The sequence below is a fragment of the Staurois parvus genome, unplaced genomic scaffold (assembly GCF_062004578.1).
Source record: "Staurois parvus isolate SC_StPar_1 unplaced genomic scaffold, SC_StPar_1.0 ptg000147l, whole genome shotgun sequence".
NCBI classification, from domain to species: domain Eukaryota; kingdom Metazoa; phylum Chordata; class Amphibia; order Anura; family Ranidae; genus Staurois; species Staurois parvus.
The window spans coordinates 23,715,977-23,733,907 of NW_028317943.1; the positions used below are offsets into that span (position 1 = coordinate 23,715,977).

Genomic DNA, 17,931 nt, shown 5'->3' on the forward strand with positions numbered 1-17,931 from the left:
AATACATCATTAATTTATTTTTGTTTAATTCTTAGATTGTAAGCTCTAACAAGCAGGGCCCTCTGTTTCCTCTTGTACCAAATTGCATTGTAACTGTAATGTCTGCCTTCATTTTGTAAAGCGCTGCACAAACTGTTGGCGTAATATGAATCCTGTATAATAATAATAGTAATGCACACCTTGCAAATACCTCAACTTGGCCTAGTATCCACCTCTTACTGTAAAGTTCTTGTAAAGGAGGGCTGGAATGTGACAATGAAGCAGTATAAAGAACCAATGAGTGCATGTGCATGGTGCATGCTGATAGGAAGGGAAAGCAAAGTAACAAAGAGATAAGCTTTTCAAAGAACTGTTTCTTCTTCACAGTTCATTTACAGACTGGGACGGGTCAAGTACAACCTAGGCTTTGAGGAAGGAGAATGAATGATGTTGGCCATCAGACTGAGGACATCTAACGGAAGAAAAAAAGTACTTCAGGGGAAATCTCTGATTTGAAGCTGAATATTGCAGCACAAGCTGGTTTTGTTGTTTAATCCTTTAATTGGTTATTCGTTTTTATCTTATTTTTGGCTGGAGTTCTGCGTTCACAATCACTATAAAAGAGCATTCCACACTAAACAAAAGTGGCCCTCAAAATCCAGCCCTTACTGTGAATCAAAACCGTGGAAGTCCTCACCTACCACACAACATCAAGATTTACTGCTTAGCATCATGATAATCAAAAAATAGGGGCATTGCTAGGGTTGAGCACATGTCCCAGATCTCCTGCCATGTGTCACACTGTCGGGACTAGTAAGAATTGCCCCCCAATCTCCTCTGCATTGTCTGCCCTATTTATATCTATCCGTATAAAATGTACTGCTACTGCATGAGCTATGACCATTTCCTTCCTGGTGCAAGAGGTGATATATATTACTATGAAACACTGTGCTGGGGATATTATGATAATCGAGCATCTGAGTTAAAGTGGTTGTAAACCCTCACACATACCTAGCGAAGTGACTGACCTCAGGTGATACACAGAGATGTAACAAATCCTCCTACATAAGTTGTACCTGTATATCTACACCATCTTCCCCCTACTTCCATCTAAAGTGCAGAGGTTACACAGAATCTCTCAGCTCCAACAAGCAGGGGGCAGAGAGCTGAAGTTACATCAGTGAGGAGAGCTCTGAAAGCTGATTGGAGGGAGGGGACACACCCCCTTCACACAGCACACAAGAACAGAGCTGAGGCTGTCAATCACAGTCTGTGCCCTCTCTGTCACCATTTTTCTCTTGGTGTCAGGAAACTCTCATGCTTATAGCAGAGGAACGAGGCAGAGGACAGAAAATACACTAAGTGCGCTGCATTGAGACATGTACACACACTATAGAGGGATATGCTTTGTTCATATTTCACGTCTGGGGTTTACAACCACCGTAAGTATTAAGGGGGGTAGCTGGGAGGAGGGTGGAAATAAGCCAATAAATAGGATGTATTGTAAGGTAAAGTCTTGCAGTGCAAAACCAGCCTTATATCTCATATCTCTGAGCTCTTTCTTATAAAAATATTAAAGTTCTTACAAAGGATTATGTAGGGAACATGTGCTTCAAAAGGTCATTTTCGGACCTTGTCACATTTTTTACATTTATGTTTTTGCACAAAAAAATTACCATCATTTGGCCAAAAAAAAAGAAATTGTTTTCCCCTGCAAGCCACTTATTAGGTTTTTATTATATGTATTGAGAATCATAAATTATGTAATCTGCAGTTAATGCAGACAGCATTTACCCAGAGATTGCTGTGTTCACTAACAGACAGCTCTCTTTGTAATAATATTGGCAGTTGTCCCGATGATATTTGGCTTGATAACCTCGTTGACAACTTCTGTAATGTAATATGACTAATACCCAAAAAATTATGCTGACTTTGCAAGACTCTTTAGCTTCTATAAACCTATTATACCAGGACCTCAACACACATCAGAACGTTTTATTCCTGAACTAATCTAATCACAAGTAAAATAGGCTTCTCGGACACTGGGGGAGATTTACTAAAATTGGAGCACTCACAATCTGGTGCAGCTGTGCATGGTAGCCAATCAGCTTCTAACTTCAGCTTGTTCAATTAAAGCAGAATTTCAGGCAAAAATTTCTCTACATGTCCTTGTTGCTGATTTCCTACCTTCACTGAATATGTTATCCATCTTCTGATTCACCCAGTATTTGCTCTTAAATAGCCTATCCATTTTCAAATCAAACCGTTAAAGCAGAGCTCCATTTGCATTTGTTATATTTGCATGTGGTGGGGCTGTGCCTGCACTGCACGGGGTAACTGCTCAATTTGTCGGGGGGCTCGGGGAAAAGCTATACTTACCCCATCCTCCGATGGTTCATGGGCGTGATGACATCAGGAACAACCGATTCACATGACCGCTAGTGTGCAGGGGCAGGAGCGTTGGGGATCAGTCTTGCATTTGGAGGATCGGCAGATTAGGTGAGTATATCTCAGCTTTAAAAAAAAACCCTAGAAAAAAACGAGCATTTAACCCATGCAGTGCAGGCACAGTCCCACTGCATGGGAAAATAACATTTTTGCCTGGATTTCTTCTCTAATTTTCTTTGGCTTCCAGTTTTTAAGACTAGTGGCTACTATGCCTCCTATTTCCACAGTCACTGGTCTTGGCACATCCCTTCTGTAGTTCTTTCTCTAGGAAGCAGTGATGTAATTCAGCCCCACTTGCAGTGGTGGACATACAGACTCTCAGATACATTCAACATGTAAAGGCCTAGTGTACCTACCTATATTCACTACAGGTTATGCAGTGAATGTAATTCCTGCTGTTGCACCTCCTTGGCAGAGCAGATGCTGTTATTTTTTGGATTACAGAGATGAAGTCAAGAACATTCAATTAGACTTTTCTCCTAAATTGTAAGGATTTTAAAAATGTTATTAACCCCTTGCCTACTGGGCACTTCCCCCCCACCCTTTCTGGCCAAACCAATTTTCATCTTTCAGTGCTTTTGCACCTTGCATGACAATTGTGCGGTCATGCAACACTGGACCCATAGGACATTTTTATAAATTTTTTCACATAAATAGAGCTTTCTTTTGGTGGCATTTAATCACCACTGGGTGGTTTTTTTTCCGCTATAGACAAAAAAAAAAAGAGCAAAAATTTTGAAAAAAAAAGGTTTTCTTTGCTTCTATTATAAAATTTTGCAAACAGGTAATTTTTCTCCTTCACTGATGTGTGTTGATGAGGCTGCACTGATAAGCAGCATTGATGGGCACTGATAGGCAGCAATGATGGGCACGGATAGGCAGCACTGATGGCCACTGATGAGGTGGTACAGATAGGCAGCACTGAAGAGGTGGCACAGATAGGCAGCACTGATGAGGTGGCACGGATAGGCAGCACTGATAGGAGGCACTAATGAGGTGGCACGGATAGGCAGCACTGATAGGAGGCACTGATAGGCGGCACTGATGAGCTGGCACTGATGGGTGGCACTGACTGGCGGCACTGACTGGCGGCATTGATGGGTGGCACTGATGGGCACAGGTGGGTGGCACTGATGGGTACAGGTGGGCAACACTGATGGGTACAGGTGGGTGGCACTGCTGGGCACTGATCATCAGTGCCCTGATGATCAGTGCCGATCCCTTTGCTGACAGTTGCCGGTTCTCGGCAGTACTTTCCTCACGCTGTGACAGCGTGAGGAAAGTGCAGCCGATAACCGGCAACTATATTTACCCGGTAATCTGCTGTGTCATTGGACACAGCTGATCACGTGGTAAAAGGCCACTGTGATTGGCCTTTTACTGTATCATGTGATCAGCAGTGTCCGTAGGACTGGGGGCGTACAGGGGGCGTATTCTGGGAGGATGTCCATGGACGCCCTCCCAGAACTAGACAACCGTGCTGTAGCCATCTTTCAGCTATAGCGCGTTTGGGAAGTGGTTAAACTTTCACAAACCTGGAAGCTGACTGGTTTCTGTGCAGAGCTGCACCAGATTTTGCACTCTCCAGTTTTAGTAAATCAACTCCACTGTTTCAATTTGTATAACTAAAGAAGCAAACTGGCAGAAATAAATGGATGGCTCCTAAAGGACAATTTCACCTTTATTGAAGTTGTCCTTTAAAGCGATAGTAAACCGCAAAAAAAAACCTCCAAAAAAATGGACCCCTACAAGATAATAGCATAATGTGCTAGTATAACATACTTTGCAGCTCTGACCAAAGTTGAAAAATGCCCTTGCTATAGGTGTAGGCCATTTATGTACTGTACCTTCTGAAGCCTGACTGAAGAACTCCCAGATATTACATCATCCTGTCCTGCCTTGTTGCTATGACATTGCTAAGAGACTCCTAGCTCCACCATCACAGGAGTGAGCTCTCAAATGCTGAGCTCAGAGCTACTGCATCAGGGGAGAGAAAGCACATGTGAGGAGCTCTGAGTCAGAGAAAGAGCTCACTCCTGTGATGGTGGATGTGAACAGTAAGAGGTAGGTGTCTCTTAGCAACAAGGTAGGATGGGATTATGTGATCTCTGGGAATTTTTCAGTCAGGCTTCAGGAGGTATGTAAATGGCCTACACCTATAGCAAGGGCATTATACAACTTTGGTCAAAGTTGCAGTTTATTTTTAGTGGCCCTTACCTGCACAGACAGTTTTTTGGTAAAGGTGACCTAAGCCTTTACTGCACCTCACCTGTGTCACACTTAAAGAGCAACTCCAGGCAACAAATAAAACTATTCACTAACGAACTGTTACTGCTATTGACAAACAGTTCAATCATTCTAAAATCTGGAAGTGAATGATCCATCCAGTGCTGAAAAGAAAAACTCAAGTAATATTTCCAGCTAAAAAATGTTTGTACTGTTTTAGAGAGTAGAGACTGATTATAACTCCTGTAAAATTTCCTCACACCACTGTGACTTCAGCTGTGAGATGCGATTTACAAATCACACCTGAAGTCGCTTCTAATGTATTTCTATGGCACTGTCTTAACAGATGCGATTTCAAGTAGTGCAATTTGAAAAAGAGTTCCTGCATTACTTTTATCACCACTTCAGTGCAATTTAACTCTCAGACTATAAGGTAATGGCACTGAATCAGTTGCGCTTAAAATAGGACAAAATCGCACCACTCTGAAATCGCACTGTGATGTTGGCAGCACTTTGACCAGACCAGAAGTGAGGGAAAAATCTGCAACCAGGATACAGGCATAAATAAAAACCTGACAGAGGTTCTTGCCTTTTCCCACCCTACTATAAAAATATAATTTTTTTTCACTTCTGTTGTTTTTGGAAATTTTCCCTCACTTCATGTGTGATGAAACCATCATCACCATGACAGTAAGGGGAAGTCTCACTAACTGAGCCCCAGATGAAAATAAAAATCTGACCAGTGATCTAATCCTTCCCCACTCTATCCAAAACTAGGCTTGACATACACTTTAAATTTATAAAGTTATGAGAAACTGGGTCTCAACATTGAACCTTTCAGTAGTACCTTGGCACTGCTGCTGCTGTGTTAAACAAAGGCATTTATGGAAAAACTATGACTGAAACCTGTTAAACATTTGCCATATGCTATTAGGCTCCAACAAGGGATCATATATACAGCAATTTGTTCTAACATTTTCAGAATGCTAAAGCCACCTCTTTCTATATGTGACATGCTTGTAAAACAGTCTTTGAGTTCTATTTCAAAATTGCTCGACTCTTTTTTATTGAAGGTAAAGTTTGTTTGTTTTTCATAAAAATATGGACTTCTTTCTCATTTTGTGGTCTATTATGTACTTTTGGCCTCCAGAGTTTATATCACCTACAATTAGAAAACAGCAACCCTGTCACTCAATTCCAATTAAAGCACGAATGATTTTTGTTTTCACATGTACCCAGTGTCCCTAGCTAAATCGTCCTCAGTCTTTTTAATTTGTATTTAGGATCCTATTATCCATGGCCCACATTGCAGAATACTCTAGATTTGATTAAAAGGGACTTCTTAGTTTACAAGTATGAATGAATAAATTTCTGCCATGTCACAATATATACTATATTGCCAAAAGTATTGGGACACCGGCCTTTACATGCACATGAACTTTAATGGAACCCAGTCTTAGTCCGCAGGGTTCGATATTCTGTTGGCCCACTCTTTGCAGCTATAACAGCTTCACCTCTTCTGGGAAGGCTGTCCACAAGGTTTAGGAGTGTCTATGGGAATGTTTGACCATTCTTCCAGAAGCGCTTTTGTGAGATCAGGCACTGATGTCGGAGGAGAAGGTCTGGCTCGCAGTCTCCTCTCTAATTCATCCCAAAGGTGTTCTATCGGGTTGAGGTCAGGACTCTGTGCAGGCCAGTCAAGTTCCTCCACCCCAAACTCGCTCATCCATGTCTTTATGGACCTTGCTTTGTGCACTGGTGCACAGTCATGTTGGAACAGGAAGGGGCCATCCCTAAACTGTTCCCACAAAGCTGAGAGCATGAAATTGTCCAAAATGTCTTGTTATGCTGAGCTCTTACCTTAAGCTCTGGTTCACACTGATGTGGAGTGGAATTTGCAGCGTTTTCTGTGCGAATTCTGCACCGCATCAGAATCTTGCACCCCGTTCATGTGAACCGCTGCGGGTGTGCATGTTAAGTTAACAACACCCCGAAAGCGGTCTGCAAAACGCAGTGCGATGTGCAGAATCGGATCACATAGGTGTGAATACCCATGTGATCCGATTCTAGTGCAGACCAAAAGAAGAGTCCTGCACATTTTTGGTGAGGGTGAGGTGCGATTAGAGCCATACAAAATGTATGGCTCCAATCGCACCGCACACAAATCGCATTTGATTTGCACAGGAATGCGGTGTAAGCATGAAGAGCAATACAAAGCATCATGCTGGTGCTGACAGGAGAGAGATCTGTATTGTTTACATACAGACCTCTCCCCTGTCAGTGTTCCTCTGCAATCGCTGGGACCTGGTGACCAACAGCTGTAGCCGCCAATGGCGGAGCGGGTAGGGCAGCGCGCGCGTGCGCTACCCAGAGATACAAAATCACATATATACATATACACGTGATTTTGCGCAGCCCTGCCGCCCTGTAGCAGTCGGTCGGGAAGCGGTTTAACCCCCTGCGTGGAGACTTTTGCTTAAAATTGGGTTGTACAGGATATTCAGCCAATAAATTATTAAAACCAAAGCTGAAAGCAAAACTTTACTCTTCATTAGAATGTGAGTGTGTGTATGCGTGCGTGTGTATATGTGTGTGTGTGTGTGTATATATATATATATATATGTATGTATGTATGTATGTATGTATGTATGTATGTATATGTGCGTGTGTGTTAATTGGTTTTCTGCGGTAATTTTCCATAAAATGTGATTTGATCCTTTTCTAAGTGACAACAATAGACAAACACAATGTGCTTCGGTTGATGGCTAAACATTTCTAATTTCTTGAGTCTTTATTGAACACACACATTAAACCTTCACAGTCCTGGGGGGAAAAGTAAGTGAACCCTTGGCGTTAACAGCTACTTGAACCTCCTTTGACAGCAATGATATCAAGCAAGCTTTTTCAGTAGTGCTGGATTAGACTGGCACAAAGTTCAGGAGGAATTTTTGTCTATTCCTCTTTACAAAACTGCTTCAGCTCAAACACACTTGCAGGATGTCTCGTGTAATCTGCTCTCTTGAGGTCATTCCACGGCATCTCTATGGAGTTAAGGCTTGAGCTCTGACAGAGCAACTCCAAAAGGCACATTTTAATTTTCTAAAGCCAATTTGTGGTGGATTTACTTCAATGCTTAGGGTCATTGTCCTGCTGCGTCAGTACACAAACTGTTTATTTATTTGGCACTCAGCACTTTTCACTTAATTTGGTGTTCATCTATATATACGCATGTTATATATGCAAGATTGTAAGCATTTAATGTCTGATGGCTTTATTATGGTGATTATGAGTATATTCATTTCACTAGATTATTCACATTAATTTTGAAATATCATTTTGCAGAAATTGTTATTTTTATTTCTGGTCTATAGCGCTGCACAGTTTATTTAGCTTTAGCTACCTACCCAAGGTTCTGTGTACACTGGCTTAAAAAAAACGCTGCTCCTAGAGGAGTTTAGCGCTCTGCCTGTTAGGGATGCACCGAAATTCAGGTGGCCGAAATGTTTCCGCCAAAAACATCTCTTTCAACCGAAATGAAAAAAAAAAAGCACCGATACAGGTGCCGAAAAAACCCCGCCCCTCAAAGCCGACTGCCCCTCGCCGCTGCCCGCCGGCCACCGCTCGCTAGTTCAGTCTTACCTGAGAAACCATTGATCCCGCCGCTGGGCATAGAGATGAGAGAAGGAAAGATGGCCGGGACACATCTCTATGCACTTGGAGGACCGGAGCGATGTCACTTCCGGTTCCGGCCATTTTTTTTTTTAAAGCACTAGATCAATGCTTTTTTTTTTGATCTAATGCTTTACACTGCAGAGGAGAGCTATGTGTTCTTATTGACCCCATATCTCTCTATAAAGAGGACCTGTCACTAATTATTTCTATCACAAGGGATGCATGCATTTCTTGTGATAAGAATAAAAGTGATTACAATTTTTTTTAAAAGGCACAGTGCAAAAATAAAAAAAACATTAAATACATTTTTTCTAAAAAGTTTAAAGTGCCCCCAACCCCTCGTGCTCGCACATACTGGTGAAAGTATACTTAGGCCATGCCCACATATATAAATGGTGTTCAACCCACACACATGCGGTATCGTCACAAACGTCGGAGCAAGAGCAATCATTCTCAGACTAGACCTCCTCTGCAACTTTACACTGCTAACCTGTAGACATTTTTAAAGCATCACCCATGTAGATTTTTAAGTACCGCAGTTTCACACCATTCCATGAGCGCGCACAATTTTAAAGCGTGACGTTGGGTATCTATTTACTCGCCGTAACATCCTCTTACATATTTTACAAAACAATTGGGGTATATATTGCTTTTTTAATCAAAGTGTATTTTTTTCCAAAAAATATATATTCATTTTTAAAAACTGCGCATTTTGGTTTTCGGCCAAGTGCATTTGGAATTTTTGGTTTCGGCACCCAAATTTTCATTTTGGTGCACCACTACTGCCTGTGGTAGCAACTAATGTTATCTTATGTATCCATGCACATTAGGTCGTTTTAGAGGTGTTTTTTAAGCTCAATGTTTAGAGGCAGAAAAAAAATCCTTCTGTTTCGTATTTTGAGAGCGTTTTATAGCAGATAATAAAACGCTAAACACTCCTAAATGCTAGTACTAAATCCCCTCAAAATTTGCATTTTTTTTCTGCGAAAGAGCTGGCATTTTTTTTAGCCAGTGTGAATGGAGTCTTAATCCTTTTGCCGACAGGTCCATATGTTGTATGGCTCCTGATTGTCAGGTGGAAGCAGTCGGCAGCTGCACTGCCGCCTGATTGCTTCTACAGCCCCTGGTAACGGTGCTTTGGACTTTGTGTCCCCTATGTGATGAAAAAAAAAGTAAAAAATGTTTTTTCTTCTATTGCAAAAAAATAAAGTTACACCCAAGCACATAACATCTCCCACCCAAACAAGTTTGAGGCCCCCCCCCACCCCAACATGTATGCACGCAATCACACAGGTCATGGTGCCTACGCGTGAAACAGTTGAATGCGATACAAGTTAAATACGCCTCGCTGGAGTGAGAGCCCAAATTCTAGCGGAAGACCTCCTCTGTAATCCTAAACTGACGAACTATAGGGGCTTTTGAAACGTATAGAAAATATAGGGTACTGAAGTTTGTCGCCATTTCATAGGCACACACAAATTTAAGGTTTGGCATGCTGGATATCTATTTACTTGCAACCTCATCTTTTATATTTTACCAAGAATTTGGGTAATTTATTGTGTTTGTTGGCCCTAAAATTCACTTTATTGTGTTGTCTACTGAAATATTGAATTTCCCAGATCTTTGCAGTAATATCATGTGACATAAAAATTGGAACTACCACAATTTTTTTCTCTAGGGTGTCTGCTTTTAGAAAATATATAATGTTTTGGGAGTTTTGTGCAATCTTCAGGTCTAAAATGACTTTTTGAAACATCTGTGCAAAAACGACACTGGAAGTGAAAGGCCTAAAGAAGAGTTTCATTTGACAAGATAGTCTGGTAATGGGATCTAACTTGCTGAAAACTTTACTATTAAGTGGACATGCAAATATTTTATAACACAGAAATCAGACTGGTTCATGCAATGACTAGAAATGGCATAGGAGCATCTGATAAATTGGACGTGGCTCATAAAGTTACATATACTACATAGAACTGTCATCAAAAGCACTGACAATCAGCGTCCGCCTCCTTTACAATTGGACGTGTCCGATATAGTTGTGTATGTCACAGTGCAGTTGAATGTATATCAATTTCCATAATATCCGATATCTGACAGATGTCGCTACAGCTTTTCATTAACGACTAGAACTATAAAAAGAGAATAAAGCTGTTGAACCATTAAATGTGCTTCACCTGCTCTCTTCCCATAATCCCATGTTACTGTAAACATGTAACAGATGCTGTGGCAATAATTATAACTGAGGATATTCTTCCTATTAACAGTTAACAGAGAGGAGCATGAAATAAACCTATAATTAATCAAGACTTTCTATGGTAACAGCTAAAAGACAGTGGTAGAAAAGCCTACCATGAACATCTTTGTGCATATTATGTTTGATTTGCAATGCATACTTACTTCCCCTCCATTACATGGAAGAACATGTGAATATCGTGATGTACAAAAAGCTCCTTTCTCTTGAACATCATCCTCCATCTGAAAGGTTGTCGTACAGTTTGTAGCAAAGTATTTATAGGGACGCCATGTGAGGCCAAAGTCCTGGGACCTCTCCAGGATCATGGCTGCAGGTCTAGGAGACTTGAACACCATGATCAGATGAGTAAAATAAAAAGCAGATTCCAAATTCAGTTGTATTGTTTCTCTCTGAGTGTCTCTTGCTGACTGCCACCATGTGCGTGGTATTTTGAAAGTTGAGTCTGCCATTGCAGATGAGGGGTGTGAAAATCGGGGAACCGCAGAATTGCACTTGTCACACTTTGGCTCTGAGCAAGTTTCATGTAGATTCTGGTTATACATACAGTACAGTTCTGTACCATTAATGCCACAAGTAGTGTCTGTCCATAAGTGCCGGCCAATAGCTAAGTTGCCCATTCGTGGGTTGCAGGCTTTATCCCGATGAGATCCAATTGTAGACATAGTGCTAAACCCTGTAAATCAACAAAAGAAAAATAATCACATTTCTTCAAATTAGTCATGAGATGAATTTTTATGAATTTAACTTTTTAAAACCACAGATCTGAACGCACACTGTAGACTTTATAACAATAAATCTTAAAAAAGTGCCATCTTTCATGGAGTATAACATCTCATTTGGTACATGAACACACATTAGTAGGTTGTCGGTATAACTGGCTGCTAACTAGGGTAGCCTCTGAGTGCATGTGAATGCTTCTTTGTTTGTGTGAATGTTGTCTTTATTAGTTATTGCCCTATGCCCATAGGGCATAGTGTTGGCATAATGCTTGTTGTAGACAGAGGGATGCATCTTATGCCTTCTGTTCTGGAAGTTAAATGCTTAGATGTGGTAGCTGAATTAGTTTTTCTTTTTTAGGCTTTTTTCCCTCTGTTTTCACCTGGTGATCTGGCCAGTAACACACCTTTTATATTACAGTACCCCCACTCTGCATGCCGGAGCACAGGGGCAACGCAGACAGCAGCATTTTTATTCTTGGGGGAGGGAAATGTTAGATGTACTTGGAGATTTAGATACACTAACAGATTGAAGCCAGACTCCAGCTCACACTGCAGCTAAACAAGCAGGTATAACAGCTTTTATTCTTTTGGGATAAAGGTTTTACATGAATAAAGAAAAACTGACCATTGTAAGCATGCCTGTCATTGGTAAATGGTTTGTCTTAGGGGCGGACTGACCATTTGGAAACTCGGGCACTGCCCGAGGGCCCGGGGTCAGTAGGGGACCACATGAGATGCCCCTGGTACCTTTTCCATAGGCTTTTTTGAGTTTGGGCAAGGACACAGGGGCCTCATAATCCCCTATTGCCCAGGGGCCCCATGAGTTGTCAGTCCACCCCTGGTTTATCTTAATACCCCTAATGAATACATTTGGAGGAGAGCTTGTAGTGTTAAAAAACAACAGAGTTACCGGCCAGATCACCAGGTGAAAATAAAGAAAAGAAAGCCTAAAAAAGAAAATGAATGCAGGCACCACCTCTAAAAATTGATAAGATGCAATATAATAAATGTTTGTTTTTGGTTGTAACCACTTTCTGACCAGGCTATAGCTGATGAGCTGGTTCTGGGAGGGCATCTATTGAACGCGCCCCCCCTTGCGCATTGAGGCATGCATTGGTAGTGCTCTGTAATAGCTGTGTCCTTCGGACACAGCTGATCACAGACAGAGGTAAAGAGCCAATCACAGCAGCCCTTTACCACATGATCAACTGTGTCCAATCACAGTTGATCATAGTATAAATAGACTTGCTGGTTATCGCCAGTCTTCTCCTCACGAGCTGTGACAGCGTGAGGAGAAGAGGGCCTGTAACCGGCAATTCTCATGGGAACATCTACACTGATCAGTGCTTCCTATAAGTGCCCATCAATGCCACATATATGTGCTGCATATCAGTGCTTTCTCATCAGTGCCCATTAGTGCAGCCAAATTAGTGCCCATTAGTGCAGCCAAATCAGTGCCCATCAGTGCAGCCTCATCAGCGTACATCAGTGAAGGAGAAAAATGATTTGCAAAATTTTACAACAGTAAATAAGAAAACCGTCAGTGGAATGTCTTAAAACCCAGGTACAGCTCTCAGCGCTCGTGTTAAGCTGTGTTTTTTACAATAGACCAGGATGTGGCTCCCCAATGGCAGCAGGGCTCTGAGCTGAGAGAGTCTCTCTTGTCACAGCCCACAGCCAGAACTTACAGTTAACACCCACCGAATTTGAATCCGTCTATGGGCAGGCTGGTTGCACTGAAGTCAATTAACAGATCGATTGCAGTACAACCAGCCTGTCGGATTTTTTTGGTGAGATGCCAGCAGTGGGTATTATATTCTAACAATGGGGAAACCTCTCACTGTCCGAATACCATAGGACAGCGGGAGGGATTCCCCCATCAACACTAACTGTGATGTGCATAAAACCATGGAAGAAGCTTCAGTGTAGCATATACTGTAGCTAAACCTATGTATAATTTAGAAATAAACTAATCATCTGGAGAAAATTAAATATAATCTCCAAAAACGGAAAGGTGAGAGCTGTGAAAATGTGGAATAGACTCCCTCAAGAGTTGGTTCTGGCCAGCTCAGTGGATTGCTTCAAAAAAGGCCTGGATTATTTCTTAGATACACAGAATATAACTGGATACTAACATTTATAGGTAATGTTGATCCAGGGAATATCCGATTGCCTCTCAGGGGATCAGGAAGGAATTTTTTTCCCAGCAGGAGCAAATTGGATCGTGCTTTGCTGGGGGGTTTTTTTGGGTTTAGGTCTGGAGACATGCTTGGCCAGTCCATCACCTTTACCCTCAGCTTCTTTAACAAGGCAGTGGTCATCTTGGAGGTGTGTTTGGGGTCGTTATTATGTTGGGATACTGCCCTGTGGCCCAGTCTCCAAAGGGAGGGGATCAAGCTCTGCTTCAGTATATCACACAACATGTTGGCATTCATGGTTCCCTCAATGAACTGTAGCTCCCCAGTTCCGGCAGCACTCATGCAGTCCCAGACCATGACACTCCCACCACCATGCTTGACTGCAGGCAAGACACACTTGTCTTTGTACTCCTCACCTGGTTGCCGCCACACACGCTTGACACCATCTGAACCAAATAAGTTTATCTTGGTCTCATCAGACCACAGGATATGGTTCCAGTAATCCATGTCCTTAGTCTGCTTGTCTTCAGCAAACTGTTTGCGGGCTTTCTTGTGCATCACCTTTAGAAGAGGCTTCCTTCTGGGACGACAGCCATGCAGGCCAATTTGATGCAATGTGTGGCGTATGGTCTGAGCACTGACAGGCTGACCCCCCCCACCCCTTTAACCTCTGCAGCAATGCTGGCAACATTCATACGTCTATTTCCCAAAGACAACCTCTGGATATGACGCTGAGCACGTGCACTCAACTTCTTTGGTTGACCATAGTGAGGCCTGTTCTGAGTGGAACCTGTCCTGTTAAAATGCTGTATGGTCTTGGCCACCGTGCTGCAGCTCAGTTTCAGGGTCTTGGCAATCTTCTTATAGCCTAGGTCCTCTTTATGTAGAGCAACAATTCTTTTTTTCAGATTCTCAGAGTTCTTTGCCATGAGGTGCAATGTTGAACTTCCAGTGACCAGTACGAGAGTGAGAGCGATAACACCAAATTTAACACGCCTGCTCCCCATTCACACCTGAGACTTTGTAACACTAAGGAGTCACATGACACCAGGGAGGGAAAATGGCTAATTGGGCCCAATTTGGACATTTTCACTAGGCGTGTACTCACTTTTGTTGCCAGCAGTTTAGACATTAATGGCTGTGTGTTGAGTTATTTTGAGGGGACAGAAAATTTACACTGTTATACAAGCTGTACATCCACTACTTTACATTGCAGAAAAGTGTCATTTCTTCAGTGTTGTCACGTGAAAAGATAGAATAAAATATTTGTGCAATTTTGGCATTGATATTGAAAATATGTCTGATCATGCCAAAAAATGTTCTTTTATTGAAGGATGATGATCATATAAAGCCATTTATTATCAAATAGTTGTTTGGCTCCTTTTTTAAATCATAATGATAACAGAAACCACCCAAATGGCCCGGATCAAAAGTTTACATACCCTGGAATGTTTGGCCTTGGTACAGACACACAAGGTTACACACACGGTTTAAAATGCCAATTAGAGGTTAATGTCCCACATCTATGGTACCCATATCAAAACACATGATGGCCCCTAATTATAAATATATATATGAATGATCAATGAAAAGATAAAGAATTTATAAATCCTATAAAAAACTTATTTCACCCCCCCCCCCCTCAATGCTCCACCTCTCTGCTACATCGCACCCCTCTCTCCAGGTCCAAACCCATCCCATCCCATCCCCGTATATAACATAATGAGAACACTTAAAAGCAAAAAAACATGCAAAGGTATCTGTTGAACAAACGGGTATGTATAAATATAATTTATAATCACCGCTTTGCAAAACCTTCTTTGAGAAAAAAGAAAAAAAGGGAAAAAAATTCTCCCTTCCCTTTCTCTCTCTCCCCCCCTCAGACTAGACCAAGAAGGCGGAAAAACGTATGTAATCATTGAGGCCAGGTGGTCGCATCCAGTTTTCAGATTCACCTGGTTTCATGCTGTAAAAGTAATTTGTCGAAGTCACTCCCTCCCAGCTATTTGGGGGATAACCTCGATAACCCCCCACCTCAGACACAATCATGCTAAAGAGGCTCTCAAATGATATGTATCAATATCATAAATGATCCTGAAAACATCTTATTAACCTAAAGGTCTTGCCAACATAGGACACATAGGCGCAGGTTATGATATAAATGGCTCCAGTGGTATCACATGGGGCCCTCTGATTGCACCTGAGAGTCCTTCCGGTGGGCAAGACCAGCCTGTCACTTTCTACCATATATGTACAGTGATCATATCGTCCACACCTAAATAGGCCTGCTGTCCTAGGACAAGTAGGGGTTTTCCATGTAATATCAATATGGACCAGAAGATCTCCCAGGGACTGGGCCTTTCGGTGTATAAATTTCGGTTTAGTGGACACTTTAGCGTCACTATGAATTTGCTGTGTCCTTTTTTTGCTAATTGGTCTACTACATAAGGTTTTCTCAATCACCTGCAGGCCCTTAGTGTGGGGTATTGAGTAATATAATGCTTCAATATCAAATGTGAGCAACAATGTACCGGGAGGTATTGTCACATCATGTAGGAGAGTCAATAGATGTAGAGTATCCCTCACATAAGAGAACCGGCAAAGGACAAATTATTGTAATATCTTGTCCACATACTCACTGATAAATTCCGTCAGGGACCCATTCCCCAAGATAATGGGTCTTCCTGGAAGGTCAGTCATAGATTTGTGTACTTTTGGTAGTGCATAAAAAAAACGGCACCTTAGGACACCCAGCTTTCAAGAATTATACTGTTTCCTTATCTATAAGGTCCATACGCTTCATCAATGATTCTATAGATTGTGCATTGTTCTCTAACCAAATTGATAGGTGGAATTGGTATAGCACTCTGGATTGCTAAGGATGTGTTTACACATAGGTGTCCGTTTATGACACAGAGAATAGCTGCGATTCCGAGGATTGCAGCTATTCTCTGTCATTCACAGTTTATGACACTCAGGAGATCAGCAGAGAACATGTTTGGCCCTTCACTGGAGATCTGTGTTCTCCCTCCAGATTCTCCAGCCCAGAGCTGGAGAATCGAAAGAACCGCAAACTAAGCAGAGATAATTTACCTCTGCTTACTAAACTGATCTTTTACTGTAATCTCGCGAGATTATAGTAAAAGCAGTCGTTTTCCAGCATTTGTAGACCGTTTTCCAGCGTTTGTAGATCGTTCGGAGAACTGATCTACACCGCTTCATAAAAGGCATTCAGAGGAGAACTGTGTTCTCCGAGAATGCCGGAGAACTGAGCAGCGATCTATTACCGCTGGTTCATAAACGGACACCATAGTAATATATTTGTCCCTATCCATAAAGACAATATTATCGCCCTTATCTGCGGTCTTAACCACTATCTCAGGGTTCAAGCGTAATTCTTGCAGAGCGGTTCTTCAAACTTATTAAGATTGTCCTATAGAAGCCTAGAGAGCTTAATGGAATGGGTTTCCATGGCCGAGCAGCTGCATCCAAGCCTTATATCACCAAGTGCAATGAAAAATGGTGGGTGCAGTGGTTTAAAGCACACCACCACTGGACTCAGCAGAGCTGAGAGCAGTGCAGAACGTGTTCTCTGGAGTGATGAATCACGCTTCTCTGTCTGGCAATCCAATGGACATGTCTGGGTTTGGCAGTTGCCAGGAAAACGGTACTTTCCTGAATGCATTGTGCCAAGTGTAAAATTTGGGAAGGAGGGATTATGTTGTGGGGCTGTTTTTCAGGGCTGGGTTTGGCTCCTTAGTTCCAGTGAAGGGAACTCTTAAGGCATTAGCATACCAAGACATTTTGGATAATTTCATGCTCCTAATTTTGTGGGAACACTTTAGGGATGGCCCCTTCCTGTTCCAACAAGATTGTGCAACAGTGCACAAAGCAAGGTCCATAAATACATAGATGAGCGAGTCTGGGGTGGAGGAACTTCACTGACCTCAACCCGACAGAACACCTTTGGGATGAATTAGAGCGGAGACTGAGCCAGGCCTTCTCGTCCGACATCAGTGCCTGACCTCACAAATGCGCTTCTGGAAGAATGGTCAAACATTCCCATAAACACTCCTAAACCTTGTGGACAGCCTTTCCAGAAGAGTTGAAGCTGTTATAGCTGCAAAGGGTGGGCCAACTCAATATTAAACCCCATGGACTAAGACTGGGATGCCATTAAAGTTCACGTGCGTCTAAAGGTAGGCATCCCAATACTTTTGGCAATATATTGTATGTGTCCATGCACACATAAACTTTTAGAAGCGTTTAGTGGCAGGAGAGTTGAGACCAGAAAAAACTCCACTGTCAGTGCATCTAGAAGCATGAGTTTTGGCAGAAAAAAACATATGACTAGTGTAAACACATTTAAACATACATTAACGCTAGGCATGTTTAGCGCTTGAGTGTTAATTCATTTCAATTGCCAGAATAAATTATTTATTAATAACGCCCAAACGCTTGACTTAGCTAAAGACGCCTGAATGCATTACAC

General features: G+C 42.0%; 1 protein-coding gene across 1 annotated transcript in view; it reads right to left on the minus strand.

Annotated features, from left to right (window-relative positions):
* NTN4 (netrin 4) overlaps positions 1-17,931 on the minus strand; it is a 173,864-nt gene that overhangs the window by 127,458 nt on the left and 28,475 nt on the right. The window contains exon 2 of the mRNA XM_089674130.1: positions 10,726-11,255. Coding sequence (XP_089530256.1) covers positions 10,726-11,255 — 530 coding nt within the window. The remainder of the gene's footprint in view (positions 1-10,725; positions 11,256-17,931) is intronic.